General features: G+C 50.9%; 6 protein-coding genes across 6 annotated transcripts; 2 read left to right on the top strand and 4 right to left on the bottom strand.

The window, feature by feature from the left end:
* Positions 1-349: 349 nt before the first annotated feature.
* On the bottom strand, positions 350-1,175 carry COCMIDRAFT_24986 (uncharacterized protein; the record flags this gene model as incomplete). The annotated part of the gene is made up of 3 exons (XM_007688208.1): positions 350-439; positions 502-850; positions 907-1,175. The coding sequence occupies 3 exons, from the start codon at positions 1,173-1,175 to the stop codon at positions 350-352; spliced, it is 708 nt and encodes a 235-aa protein (XP_007686398.1).
* An 833-nt stretch (positions 1,176-2,008) lies between these two features.
* Positions 2,009-3,035, bottom strand: COCMIDRAFT_3924 (uncharacterized protein; the record flags this gene model as incomplete). The annotated part of the gene is made up of 3 exons (XM_007688196.1): positions 2,009-2,365; positions 2,416-2,873; positions 2,924-3,035. 3 exons carry the CDS (start codon positions 3,033-3,035, stop codon positions 2,009-2,011), a joined length of 927 nt encoding a protein of 308 aa, XP_007686386.1.
* A 2,309-nt stretch (positions 3,036-5,344) lies between these two features.
* On the top strand, positions 5,345-6,100 carry COCMIDRAFT_24984 (uncharacterized protein; the record flags this gene model as incomplete). Its single annotated transcript, XM_007688207.1, has 2 exons — positions 5,345-5,770; positions 6,080-6,100. 2 exons carry the CDS (start codon positions 5,345-5,347, stop codon positions 6,098-6,100), a joined length of 447 nt encoding a protein of 148 aa, XP_007686397.1.
* A 1,329-nt stretch (positions 6,101-7,429) lies between these two features.
* On the bottom strand, positions 7,430-8,987 carry COCMIDRAFT_35365 (uncharacterized protein; the record flags this gene model as incomplete). Its single annotated transcript, XM_007688226.1, has 3 exons — positions 7,430-7,650; positions 7,698-8,747; positions 8,795-8,987. 3 exons carry the CDS (start codon positions 8,985-8,987, stop codon positions 7,430-7,432), a joined length of 1,464 nt encoding a protein of 487 aa, XP_007686416.1.
* A 421-nt stretch (positions 8,988-9,408) lies between these two features.
* COCMIDRAFT_91100 (uncharacterized protein) lies at positions 9,409-10,449 on the top strand (the record flags this gene model as incomplete). The annotated part of the gene is made up of 1 exon (XM_007688239.1): positions 9,409-10,449. One exon carries the CDS (start codon positions 9,409-9,411, stop codon positions 10,447-10,449), a length of 1,041 nt encoding a protein of 346 aa, XP_007686429.1.
* A 315-nt stretch (positions 10,450-10,764) lies between these two features.
* Positions 10,765-12,849, bottom strand: COCMIDRAFT_3921 (uncharacterized protein; the record flags this gene model as incomplete). The annotated part of the gene is made up of 3 exons (XM_007688195.1): positions 10,765-11,238; positions 11,318-12,631; positions 12,703-12,849. 3 exons carry the CDS (start codon positions 12,847-12,849, stop codon positions 10,765-10,767), a joined length of 1,935 nt encoding a protein of 644 aa, XP_007686385.1.
* Positions 12,850-14,174: the final 1,325 nt, after the last annotated feature.

The following is a 14,174-nucleotide window of genomic DNA, read 5'->3' as shown; positions in this document are numbered from 1 at the left end:
GCTTATGTGGATGCCTTTGCACGGGGCTAAGGCCCAGCTACGTCATTGCCCAGTTGATCAGATTACGGGCGAGGTTAAGAGCAAGGAAGCTATCGGCCCGCCAGCCTACCTCCATGCAGATGATATCGACACACTTGCCTATACCCCAATCACCCCAAGAACCTCCTGAGGTCAGCTTGACAACCACCCCATGCACATGCATTCGACGAACAAATAAATCCCAGCATCTCCTCACGTCTGCCGAGCCCAAGAAGCAGCATTTCGAGCATCACACATGGATCCATAACATCGGTCATTGCCATTGGAGCATTGTTTGATTCTACGACTCATGGACCTGACGTCCTGGCATCTAGCACCCAATCCTCTTATCGCTAACAACAATGTCATCGTACCAGAATGTGTTGGTATCACCACCGTAGCTCTCCCATCCAAAGTACACCTACGCTTGATTGTCAGCAAAAAAAAACGTTCCTCGTCCAAAATAGACTTTGGCAAACTCACCCCGGTAATCTTAGGCTTGATGGTACTCCTACTCCACTGTGCGCCATTGGGGTTCGACGCTCCATTACCCACGGCCAACCCAGAAACAGTGCTGTTGTTCAACCATGTCTGGATGCTGCCGTCGGTGCCGAGATGGTACTCAAAGCATGTCCATTGGTTGGTCGGCAGCGGCTTGGACGACGCAATACCGTTTGGCGACAGATCAGGTAGCGTGGCGTCATCACTCTCGCGGTTGTACATGAGGATCTTGGATTGTCCGCCAATGCGCAGGTGCTTGTTTGTGCCTTGGGCTGAATCTGGCATTGTGATGAAGGTCACGTGAGAGTCGGTGAAGGCCTTGCTTGCTTTCCTGCATTCAAGAGTTAGTATCTGGATTTGAAATAAAAAAAAGGCAGACATGTTTACAAGTAGGTCCTGACGTAGACATCTCCCGATGGAATCTTCTTTGTGCCGACAAAGATGTGGCCGCAGTAGCCTCCCGCACCATCGACACGGATCGAGTTCTTGCCAGTATGGGCCGTTGTCGTATCCAGCGTGACTTTACCACCTTGGTTGCAGTCTGCCGCATATGAGGGCCATGCAGTCTGGTCCCATCCGTTCTCGAAACCCTCGCTCACTTGGGCAATCGCCGGGGCCGCGAGGGCAAGAGCAAAGAGGGCGGTTTGGCGAAGCATTGTTCTTTTTTTTGTCTGTGGTGAAGGGTTGTCGTTGATGTGACTGCAAGACTGTGGTGAGGTTGGAGATGCAGCCAGACGGGTAGTTATATATGTTTCTTGGAAGCATACTCCTAAGCTTTGCCTTCCGTAGCCAAAATGGCATGGTCGGATGCTTATTCCGTGCTTGTTTCCATGATATTAATTTGACTCGACGGTCCAGCGTTTCCGCTTTGTTAAAGTGTCGGCGTATGCTGCTCTACATTGGGTTTGCGCTCGGCACGTTGTGCCATTTAGATTACATGCAAATTTAGCTTGGCACTTGTGTATATTAACCGCACAGCTTATGGGGAAACCCCATCGGCACCACTCTCCTTAGAGATTGATTCTTGCCGCCGAATACAGATTGCAGCCAATCCGTGTCTGATGGGTCTTCACGGTAGTAATTGATTAGGCCCGTCACATCCGTCACCGTTGTCAGATATACGTTTAAATCTTCTCGATTCAATAACAGCCCGTAGGCTAAGTTCTAAAATAACAATCAAGCAACCCGTAATGCAGTCAAGCCATCGCTACAAAAGCCCAAGAAAAAAAAACGGCCAATGTGAGCCGCTGAGAATAAAAGTCACCGCTAAGCGCAGCGAATGAGACAACAACAGACTGATTTTTTTTAACCCAAAACAGTAAATGACAAGGGAAAAGTGAGAGTATGTATGCATATCCACCAAAGGCGTATTACATGGTGTACGGGACCAGCCTTTTAGGAAAAAAAAGACTACTGATGAAGGAGAGGGTGGATATGGGTATAATAATCATGGTATGCGCCGGGATGCAGCAAATTGCACATCGTTTTCCTACGTGGAAGAGGTAGACTTGTTGACTTGTGTGACCACGACAGCAATAACGACGATGATAATGATGATGATGAGCACAATGAGGACGCACCACCACTTCTTGCGGTTGCGGGCCCGGGCCTTGTCGATGGCACCGTCAATCTCGACATTGGCGGCCTTGACGTTATCATTGATCTCTTCGCCCTTTTGTTCGATGTTGGCGACAAGCGGTTCTTGCTCCTGGACAATTTGGTCGAGGTCTTGGAACAGCTGGGCGAGCTCAACCATTTGACGTTCTATGTTTTGAATGGCCTCGTGTCGCTCCTTGACGTTGCGCAGAGTAGATGAGGCTTGGCCACGGCGGTCGGAGTTCATAAGCTGGGAAACGTCAGTATTGGGTGACAGGCAGGGGAGGTATGGAAACATACAGCCTGCTGGAAGATGGGCGCATCAGGGTCTGAAACGGCCTCGCGAACCTCTTCGTCGGTAGCATCTGGGCGCACAATGCGGTACTGGCGCTCAGCAGCCGCCTGCGATTCCCTTCGGAAGTCCGACTCGAGAGTCTGATATCTGTTGATGGTGGCCTTAAGCCTGCGGTCGACCTTGCCAACTTGGGGGGCGTTCCTGGGGTGACCCGAATCAGGTTTCGACTTGATGTTTTTGACGCGAGTGACAAGTGCGCGGTAGCCCGTCATGATTTGAGAGCTAAGGTTGTTGATCTCGCCAGAGGGCATGTCTGGGCGGGCCAGGGATTGTCTGAAGACGCGATCGAGGTTGTTGAGCTGGCCATCGAGGTCGTCGAGGGCGCGGTCGACTTCACGGCACTCATTGAGAATGGCGTTGGGGTCGGCACCAGCACCAGGGTAGGATTGCATCTCTACATCGCCTGTGTAGCATTAGACGAGGGCACCATGGACACGATTCAGCGATACATACGGTCGTAGTTGTCGTAGCCTGCACTCTGGTCACGCGCATCGTAGGGGTTGCCTCCAGCGGAGCCAATCTGGCCGTAGCCTCTGTTTCCGTACTGTTGGTCGGCAGCAGCCATGGTCAGTAGAGAGAATGTAGTGTTTAGAGTTTGGGCGGAGTGAAGAGTATTGCAGAAGAGAGTAAGATGGAGCGCACGGAATGGGTAGAGCTAGAGGGAACTTACGCTCATTCTGAAACGGGACGGGTGTGGTGTGGGTGGACGTGGGAGACTCCTGAGACGGCCAAGTGCAGACGCGCAAAGCAAAGCTCACACGGCAGTGGGACGGGCTGGTGGCTAAGAGGAGACGGCGGGAAATGTCAAACGCGCGCAGGCTCGAATCAGTCGTCGACAAAGGCTTGAGGCAGAAGATAAATGCGTTTCAGGGCCGCGAATGTTTTCTGGGGCTGAGCGTGAAGGGTGGATAGGGCAGATGCAGGAGGCGCTCGCGCTAGCCGCTTTGGGCCAGGCGTTCCACCAGTCAGCTGCAAATTGGCGGCGCCTCTCTGACGGTTGGCCCGCCTTGTCCCTCTAAAATTGGCGTGTGCTGCACTTGACCGCACATGTCTGGCCCAGCTGGCTAGCCTTTTTGCCCAACTTTGTCTCTCCAACAACCGCAGTCTCCGTAGAACACACGTCTCTTGCCATATATCCACGCAGTCCTACTGACAAAGATACACCACCGGCTTCACCTCTCGCCACCTCACTCCACCCCGCCACTGCTGTCGACCTGGATACAGAGCCAAGAGCTTACGCAGCCGTGGCTGGCCTCGCATGCCTATTCAGGGTCTACTCCACGTACTAGCAGACTCAGCCTTGCGCCCGCAGCTCAGCTTGCCACCATGTACGTACACACGTATGTACATACACATGTACGCTACCTTCTCGCGTCATGACTACTGCAGCCTAGCACTCAAGGCACCCTCTACCGTCTGTTGGCACATACGACGGATTACATAGGCGTGCGGCAGACATTCAACTACGTGTGTCATGGGTATACTTACATATTCTGATGCCATCCCGGAATTCACTAGGCTAGATTTATAAGCGTCTCACTACTAAAAGTACGCTTACTCTTAACTCGTCTTCATTGGGTAGTCTGAAATAGACCATCCATGCTCTAAGAGGCACAAAGCCAGATAAATATTCCTGGACTCTGTAGGCGCATTCTCCACACCGCTTGATTGAGCAAAGACGCTTTCACTAGCTGCACACGGGTTCCCGCCGAGAACAAAGGACATCTCACTCATGGACCAATTAGAACGTCCGATAATTCCGTACCACAATAGAAATTTAAACAACTGGATTGATTGACCCCATTCACGCTAGCACACCGGTGTTGATACTCTCCCACTGTTGCACTGAACTTGGAGACGATCTAGAACAGATGTTGTCGTGGAAAGAATATACATCATGTGGCAACACAGGTTTGACCAGAGATGAGAAATGTGTTCATGGCGGGTATTAGAATAAGCCTGTCCAACTCAACCTCAGGCCACAGAACAGTATTACTTCCATATCTAACGAGCAAAGAAAAATCTGAAAAAAGAGTACGGTTTAGCAAAAATGCCCAAAAAGTGGATAGGTCTCTGTGCGACTCTTGCATATTCCTGACTAATCACTAGTACATAGGAGTCTGCATACCGATGCTAGTATAATAGCAAAGTATATGACAAAACAATCCCGCATCCATGTCTTTCCTAAAACGTACATCCACGGCTTACGTCATGGTTACCACTTTAGTCAGATACACAAAAAGAATCTCCAAAAACAAAAAAACGTCCATGCATGATGTCATGTGTACCTCTTCTAATCCTAGCTAATCTAAGTAAACGCCGTAGGTACACGATATGTGCTCTTAGCATTAGCTCGGATCCGTTCACCCCGGAACCAAAGAATAGCAATAGCCGCCAAGCCCACAACCGTGAGTGCCGTTGCCAGTACTGTCGCAGCCAGCTCAAACCCCAGACGATCAAACATGTATGGTGCAAAAAGCGGGGGAAAAAAGCGACCGCGCAACTTTGCGTAAGCAGAGTTGTCGACAAAGCCGAAGCAGAATACTTGCCATTTGTGTCGATCAAAGAGAGCGAAACCCAACTAGCGCAAACATAGCACCCAGTGGTAAAAATAAAGCTCCCAACATTCGGTATGATCCAGTTTGTGCCGTACAAGAAGCCCATGTAGGTCGCCAGAAGCTGACGATAGGTTGTGTGGCCAGCATGCGGGACAATCTTTGAAGGTCATCTCGCACAAGGTCCAGAAAAGAAGCGGTATTCTTTTTCGTATCCACAGTAGCCTGCTCCAGGCAACGAGATTTCTTAGCAAAAATCCGACGCATCTTCGGCTGATATATCTCTTTGGGAAAAAAAATTAACAACAACGCTACAACCATGCCCACAACCGTAGCCATCGACGTCGTCCAAAACACCCACTTCCAACTCACGCCCCCAAATATAGGGCCCAGAGCAGGACCCAAAAGCAGTGCAGCCATGTACACCGCAAATACCCTCCCCCTCTCTCTTCCGCATCCCGTGTTCCAGATAAGAAATACTGCACTCCCGCTTAACAAGACGGGTTTGCGACAATACACTTCAAGTAAAGGAGCGAAGATGAGTGGGTCGAAGCTGATGCCTACTAGAACGAGAGAGTTGCAGGGAATTCACTTGCAGGGCCTCGTTATCTATAAGTCGCCTGAGACTTGGGGTTCCAGAGGAACGAGTATGGTCTCGGTTAGTGCTTGGAGGGATAATAAGGATGAAGGGATTAGCGCTGCTGTCCATTTGTGGGCTCGGGGCCAATTTCTTTGGGGGTTGATGGTAGGTGGTAGGCTCTTTGTTTGGAATGGTGAGTAAATTCGGATTAATAGAACAGAGGGTAATCTATTCAGATGTACTTGCTCGGCGGGAGAGATGACTTGGATTGTTTGGTCGATGCGGTGGGCTGGGAATTTGTTTGGCTGGGGACCGTTTTCTAAGACTGCAGTCTGTGTTGTTGACATCGCTATGGATATGGCGCCGACGTCTGCCTTTGTACTGGTATTTTCCATGTCTTTCGTCATGATTGACTGTTGTGTACGAAAGTGAGATTTGAATAAAGGTTGTGATTTGCGACTAAATGGCTTGTAGGTACATGACATGAGCATGTAGCTCCTATAAGTCCTGATATATAACAAATGCAAACGGTTATCTAGGTATACCTAGTAGTATCCTTTACCCTTTACCCTTGGCTGATTGTCGGGCCAGTCTGCATGGTAGCTGTAATTTACCCTCTGTGACACACCTGCCGTGCTTTGCCTTGCTTTACCTTGCCATACCGCCTATATAGATTCATCCCACGCCCAGTGCCAAGTCTTTGAACGCAGCGTAGGGCGTAGCCAATAAACTTGACAAACGAATATCATGCTCTAAAATGTGTGTTCTGGCACAACGCTAGTCCAAAGAAATTTCGTTTCATACGGTTTCTCATTGTAGCTATCAAGTGAGTGACAATAGCTGGGTTAAAACTACAACCATCCTTTCGGCCTGTCCTCTCCTAAGCAGAAATCAATCTATCTCTACTCATTTTCGCGCCGCTTCATTCATAGGACCGCCCGTGAGTGAAGTCTTCATGAAGCATCTCCCGGCTCTTAGTACTAAAGTAGCCCAAACAAGCTACTAGTTACATGTGCATTTACACTGGAGCTTCTTGCAGCAACTACACGTGGAGCACTAATACTGTTAGTTGTCAAATCGAGGGTTCCGCTTCCTTGAGAATACCTTGATAGACGTGGCGCAAGCATCAATCGGCCCACTGGAATGCGTTTCCTGCATGGGAGCCATGTTGAGATAAAAGTGTGTTAATAGGTCTAGATTGAGAGAACGAGAATCAAGGTTGATTAGGCTGTGTGCAAATAGACTTTGAATAGAGTAGGCTTTACTGGGTCTCACGACATTATATATCTACGCCTACACCGGTCTTGCGAGATGACTCCTCGGACCTGTCTACAGGATCGACAGGTGATTATTCGCCTACGGATGCAATCATGCACCAGAGATAGAAACTCATACCCGAAACGGGATCAAGATTTATCTTTTATACTTCATTTGCCAATAAACGACCTCTTACTATATTGATTGCTATTCAGCCTTGCGCTTGTGTTACCTAATGTATTAGGGGCGTAAGTAGAGTCTAGATGGTTAGTTGATCATGCAGGAAAGCCGAACCTCAAATCCTACTAGATGAATCCCTCTAGCGAATAAAAGATGAACAATAGCACCTGAGTGCAAATCTTTGCGGTATATTCTGCGAGTGCTTCACAAAAGGCTAAACCTGTGTGCTCCTAGACAACTGCGATCTTCCCCCAAAGTCTTTCTCTATACCAACTGAGACTGGAGAGTGACCAATATGCTAGTGACGTACTCCATGAGTCGACCGCTTACATTTGCCAGACCACATAGTAGAATCGCTAACTTTACCCAATACCACTAATCGTCTCCCTACTTTGCGCTCCCCCATCGTGTCCGCTCGTCACCGCCAATCCACGACTTCTCTTGATATCCAAGACGCTGCTTAACCTCATCTACCGTTGCCTGATCTCCCGTATTCTTACCAATATTGTCGCTAATCTTCACAGCATGGCGGCCCTGCGCAGACGCAATCTTGATAACGATATTCAGGGGCACAGACTTCTTCCCCGTGGATGTTTCGACAAAATCATCTGTTCTCGTCAGTCACACATCCAACTTCCATGGCTCAAATACGTACTCGTTAAGAACGTGCCTACGCCAAAGGTCGGCTGGAACCCTTGCTCCTCTGCTGCTGCCTTGTACTTGAAGCAGAGTTCGAGGTTGAGAGAGTCGGAAAAGACAATCGTCTTCTTGTCTTTGATGCCCTCTTTGTCGTAAAATTCACGCATCAGCTTGATGAATTCTAGGGGGTCGCCAGAGTCTTGGCGCACGCCGTTGAAAACTTGAGCGTATGTCGTCTCCGAGGCTGCATCTCCATTGTATGGTGCCTGGACAGGTGGATTTGTAGAAGCCAAGGTTTCCACCGCATCACTTGTGGTCGTGTTCCCTGATGATGGCAGCGTTGTACTGCCTCCTGGAACCGCCGTGGTAACGCGAGGGATGTGCTGCTTAAAAGCCCTTAGAAATGCTGGTGTACCAAACGTGTCTGTAAGCGCAATGCTCAATACACCCGCTCCGAAAGTGGCAGTCCAATACTCGAGAGCAATCTCATTTGCCTTCTCGTAGTTGTTTGTGATGGCAGCCACGCCCATGAACCACTCGTGCGCAACAGTGCCGACGGGGACGAGCCCGTGTTTCATGGCAAAGTGAACGTTGCTGGTCCCTGAAAGTTTACCCTTCCACCCTATTTTGGCACCCTCATCAGCTGCCCGGCGCAAACCCTGCAGTACCAGGTCTTGGGTGTGATAGTCTCGCCGCCTCCTTGAGCCAAATTCTGAAAAGATGCAGCCTCCTTCTAGCAGCGCCTTCCCCTTCTGGTATGCCTTCTCAACTTGGCCCTCATGGTTCCAGTCTGTTTCGACAAACTTGAAGTATGCCTCGCTCACAAGCGCCAACAGCGGAATCTCGTACAAGATTGTGTCGAGCCATAGGCCCTCAGTGTGAATATGGAAGTCACCGTAATCGCTGTCCGATCCTGTGTCATTCACGGGCGTAAATGATAGTCTAAGCTGTTTCGAGGGCTTCAGGCGAAAGGTAGAGAGGAAGTGCAGATATTGCGCGTTTAGGTAGGGACAGCTATCTTTCAAAAATTTGAGCTCTTCGTCGGAAACGGACACATTCTCCAGCTCTACGAAGGGTTAGCACGCGCATGGCTATGGAGGTGACTATACAAACTATCTACTTGGGCCTGTAGCCACTTGAAGGCTGCGCGACTGAGTTTCTTGTCTGGCGTGCGGTTGGTGAAACCATATGTGACTGCGACATCAGGGAAGAACTTCAGTATGCAACATTGCATAGTCAGCTTGTACAGATCCGTGTCCAGGAGGGAGAAGATGCCCTCGGGCAGGGTTGCTGATTCGGCCGCCATTGAGTTGCGCCGGGATTGGAGCCTCAGGGTGAATTGCAGCGTCCGGTCGCGGCTTCCGATAGCAGTCAATGGAGGGGTGGTGGGGCAGGCGCGAGTTTCTATGTAGAATAGTAGAGTAGCGCGTTGGGTGGGTCAGATAATTGCAAACATGTAGCTGGAATGGCGAGAAGCAAGCGGCGAGAGAGTGTTATGTAGTTTCCCGGCGCAATCGCCTTCACTGTGCCCACAGAAAAAAAAAGTTACTTTTCCTTTAACATGGATTGTTCCGATTGCTGTCATCATGCGGCGCGTGAAGTCATCGGCGGTTAGCGCAATCTCGTTCAGCCCTACAAACCCTGAATGCGCATTAAGCCTCGGCGCTGGCTCTCTTCTTCCTAATTCTCCGGGGCCGAGTCACCCCTTCGCTCTTTACATCAAAGACATGCTCGTTGCCCTCTCCATTTTTGCACTGTCGCTCTCTTTCCTTGTTTACCAGCGCCCACCCTCGACATGGCTTGCCTTTATCACTCGCCTCAGCCGACCAGGAACGAGCACGATACCCGATAAGTCGCAGAATGGCAACAAAGAAGGCCCCACCCCAGCCAGGGAGGAGCGCATAGAGCTCAAGTCTCCATCAAAGCATGAGGCAGTTGATGGGATTGACGAAAGCCCATCTCTCGAGTCTACACCCAAAGCTATGCCCAAATCAGACGATAATGCACCTCCAGTGCCCTCCTTCACGCTCAACGAGCACGAGAGTTCAGATGAAGAGGAAGACAATCTGCCGCCGCCTTCATTTCCAGCCATGAACTCGGCACAAAGAGCCTCTCAAGCGCCTCCTCACTTCGCCATGCCTCCACCTCAAAAGCCAACCCTTATGGCGCCACCTCCCAAACCCACTACGTCTCTCATGCCGCCACCGAAAGTCGCAGCCTCGAGTCTACGTCCCCTGCCTAGCTCCTCGTCCTCACAATCTATGCGCGTGCCCACCACCGGCCCTCTTCCGAACCGCGGACCGCTTCCGAATCGAGGCCCGCCCACCTCAAACCGAGGTCTCGGAGTCCCACCCAGCGCAGGCCCCGCCATCAAGACACCAAACGCACGGGGCAAAGTGCTCCTGTCGCCGGGCCACTCGCCGCTCGACTGGGCCCACCTGCAGAAATCCGGCAAGAACCTGTCTGGCGTCGACTCTATGATTCGCGTTACACCAGCCATGCTCAAGGAGAAGAATGGGCGCAAGGGCAAAGATGCGTGGTCGTGCTATCAGGGAAAAGTGTACAATATCTCGCCCTATCTCCCGTTTCATCCCGGTGGAGAAGGCGAGCTCCGTCGCGCGGCCGGTAAAGACGGGACCAAGTTGTTCATGGAGGTGCATCCGTGGGTTAATTGGGAGAATATGCTTGGCGAGTGCATGGTAGGTATTATGGTTAGCGAGGAGCAGGTGCCCAAGGCGGCAGAGGGTGATCTAGAGGATATGGATTGACGACGTGTGATACCCCCATTTTGTAGACGGGATGATTGCGTGTGGAGTTTTGTGGTTTCTCACAGGGTAAGAGTAAAGGAAGACTACCTTGTTGGCACGACCGAGTTTTTTTGTTCATCGTTCGTTGATAAACCCAGCAGTAGTTCTATCAAGCTAGTATGTTCAAGAAGATGAGAGATACGATCATGTGATAATATAGAACAAAGTGTATGTACATATTTACATGTTCAAAAAAAAAGGCCACACAGATCCAAAACGAATCCAGCCCCATTCTGGTATATATAAAGAAGAAAAAAGAAAATCAGTTCACGCTCGTTATGGACTCCTCGGCGAAGACATGGGTGAAGACGCATACCACGGCTCCCTTTCCTCTCTCCACGCATTCCCCGCAAACCCACCCCCAGCATACCGCGCCTCCTCCCTCGCCATATCGCTCTCCGCACTACCCCTCCCAACATCCATAACCTTATCTCTCAGCTCATCCCTCCAGATCAGCTTGCCCTCACTCGCTCCGCTATCCCTAGACTGCGCTACCCCCTGCCCCGGCCTTACAAACGCGCTACTCGCAAAATCACGCTCGACGACTCTTTCCTCCTTATCCACCATCTCGGTCACCCCACGACCGTTTGCATGAACAAGGATGCTGGTTTTATTGAGAGAGTGTTTGACAGGTTTCTTAGCGTTGAAGATGTCGCTGATTTCCTCGAGGGTGCGGCGCCGTGTTTCGACGAAGAAGAAGTAGATGAAGACGAATTCGAATATGTCCCAGAAGATGAAGAGGATGTAGTACTATCGCCTTACATTAGTACGGCACAAAACATATCTTGAGAGGGGGAAAAGGGAAGGAAAAGAGAGAAAAAAAACATACCTTCCAACCCGCCCCCGAAAACGCAATCCCCGTCACAAACGTATTGTAGAAATTCGCAATATTAACCCAAAAGTTGTAAAACGCCATTCCCTTTGCTCGAGACTCGTACCGCAGACACTCTACAGGGTACAATTGCTGCAACGGCGTGTAACCAACACTATACACAAACCCACAGATGAAGACAAACGCAATAACCGCTTTGGCCTGACCGGGCCTTTTGATCTCGGGCGTCCGATTATTCCCTATGTAAACCGGCCGTCCATCCGGTCCTGTCTTCAAATTCGTGGCAACAAGGGCACAAACGATGGCAAAGATGAAGACAAGCATCGCGGTGGAAACAAGCAACTGCGGCCGTCTACCCCAGGAATCCGTGTAAATGGCACCAAAAATGGCACCGCTGAAGGAAACAACGTTCTGCATGCCGTTGTACAGGAGACGGGTGTGATTGTTGTTTATGCCGGCGCCCTGCAGCATAGTTGGATAATAATAGGAAACAGGCCCGTTGCCGGACCACTGACCGAAGAAAGCCATGGCGAGGACGAGCATGGTTCTGTAACGGGCCTCGCGCGAGTTGAAGAGTTCGCGGTAGTCCCACCAGCGCTTGTCGGAGCCCGTGACGCTGATGTCTTCGACCATTTCTTTGTATTCGAGCTTGACGATGGGCGAGTCGCGGTCGCCCTCGCCGTGCAGGCGTGCCATAGTGTTTAGGGCTTCCTCGTGCCGGTCGTTGGCGATGAGCCAGCGGGGGGTTTCCGGAAGGAAGGGCGCGCAGCAGAAGACGATGCCCGCGAAGATGAGTTGGAGCCAGACGGGGATGCGCCATGATTGCGTGCCGGGGATGTTGCTTGTGCCGTAAGGGACGAAGGAGCCAGGAATGCCGCCGACATACCAGAATGTATTGAAGATGCCGGTGCAGACGCCGCGGTAGGAGGGATGAGCCATTTCAGAAACATATGCTGGACCGGCGGTCGATGTGATGGCGACGCCAAAGCCCAGAATAAAACGGCCGCCCATGAAGCCACCGAGGTTGACACATGTTGCTTGGATACAGGCACCAACAATGATAATCGAAGTGCCGATAAACATCCCCCATTTTCGTCCTCGGAAATCCGTAGCTGGGCCCGCTACAAACGAACCGACAAGGTTACCAATCGTATAAATGGCATAGACGATTCCAGTAGTCGGCGTACCCTCATCGATATTGAAGCCAAAATACGAGCGGTACTGGTGATAACTGTTGATTGCCCCCATGAGCGATCCATCGTATCCGTTGATGCACGAGTTGAGCGTGGCGATAAAGAGGCAAAAGTACAACTAATGTCGTAAGTTAGCAAGACAAAGTACAATGCGACATGAAAAAGAATAGCTTTGTGTCAAAAACCAACCTTGAACATAGCCTTTGTCCATGGCCTAACATTAGCCTTCGCCGTGGCATCGGCAAAAGCAACGTTCTGAACCTGCCGAATCTCTACGGTGCTACTACTACGCTCTGTATGCGAAGTATGCACATCTCGTTTGTGAATATGCTCCATGTTGCCCGACTACTAATCCCACAGCGGGGCCAGCACCGGGAGAGAAGAAAGAAAAACGAGAGAACGTAAATGCCGGAGCAAGAAATAAGGTGTGGCATACACAGAGAGAAAAAGGGAAGGTAAAAGCCCGTCCCGTTGGTAATGGTGTGCCCCGAGGAAACAATTAGTAGAGACGGATGTGGGCATCGGCCTGCACATCAATCCCGCCAACTGACCTACCTACCCACGGCACCATAAAACAAGCCAGGAACACGGCGCGGAGAAAGAAAGGTGGCTGCGGCGTGGGTGGCTAACTAAAGTGGAGTTTTTGGCATACTACGGCAAGGCGGCGGAGGGAATGGAGGGGTCAATTTAATTTAATCAAGCCCCATGTCCAAGACTTTTGAATATGTGACTTTGCCAGCGGGCCCCCCATGAAGAAGAAAAGCCAATCCAGTCCACTGAGACATGTCAGATTTCCAGGCAAGGTGGGAACTGGGTAATAGCAGCTTGGTTGTACAACGCAAGGGGGTGGATTGGTTGGGTTTCCGCGGGGGCTGCGCCCGCATGATGACCGGGTATTTGTACAGATGCAGCGTCGCTTCGAGGGAACCCGTAGGCGCAGACCGGCTGTGATTGGGTGCTTTATGGGTAAATTAGAAAAACGGGCAACAACAAGTGGATTGGGGCATGACGATGATGATGATGGTGCGTGTGAACAAGAGGAGGAGGAGGAGGAGCCCAGTCAAGCCCTGGCGGCCCGTTGGGAAGAAGGAAAGAAAGCCCAGTTTCTGACTGCACAGGGCGAAAAGCGTTGGTGGAGGTAGGGCGCGTCTCGTGTTGGTGGAGGGTCTGGTATGGTAGAAAGGGCCAAATGTCCACCATGATCACTCAACCACATAGGCGACCGTGATCCAGGGCCGCCTGGCGCTCGACGCCGCAATCCTTCATCGCGTCCAATCCTTGCCATATGCTCGACGCGGTACGCTCGTCCGCGCGCTTTCGTCAGCCCTTTGAGATTCCCGAAGGTCGCTTGCATGGAACATACAGACATACATATTTGTGAGACGTCAGCCAGAGAGCATCGCGCATATCCGATGGCGCGATGCACGAGTACCGCCACTCGTTATGGGGAAAACATGGGTTTCTACCGTAGAAGATTGCGTCAAGCCCATTCCGGCTCTAGTCCCGAGCTAGCGGTCCGAGGAATCCGGGGAAGCTAGACCCTATGTAAGTACTCCCGTATACACAAATGTATACTATTCGTATTCAGAATCTCTGTTACACAAAATCTTACTGGGCATCCATGAGCGAATACCTTGCTTCTGTGACGAAATTGCTTCGGT

Source organism: Bipolaris oryzae, assembly GCF_000523455.1.
Source record: "Bipolaris oryzae ATCC 44560 unplaced genomic scaffold scaffold_39, whole genome shotgun sequence".
NCBI classification, from domain to species: Eukaryota; Fungi; Ascomycota; class Dothideomycetes; order Pleosporales; family Pleosporaceae; genus Bipolaris; species Bipolaris oryzae.
The sequence above is the reverse complement of the archived record's forward strand: the minus strand, read 5'-3'. Positions and strand labels throughout refer to the sequence as shown.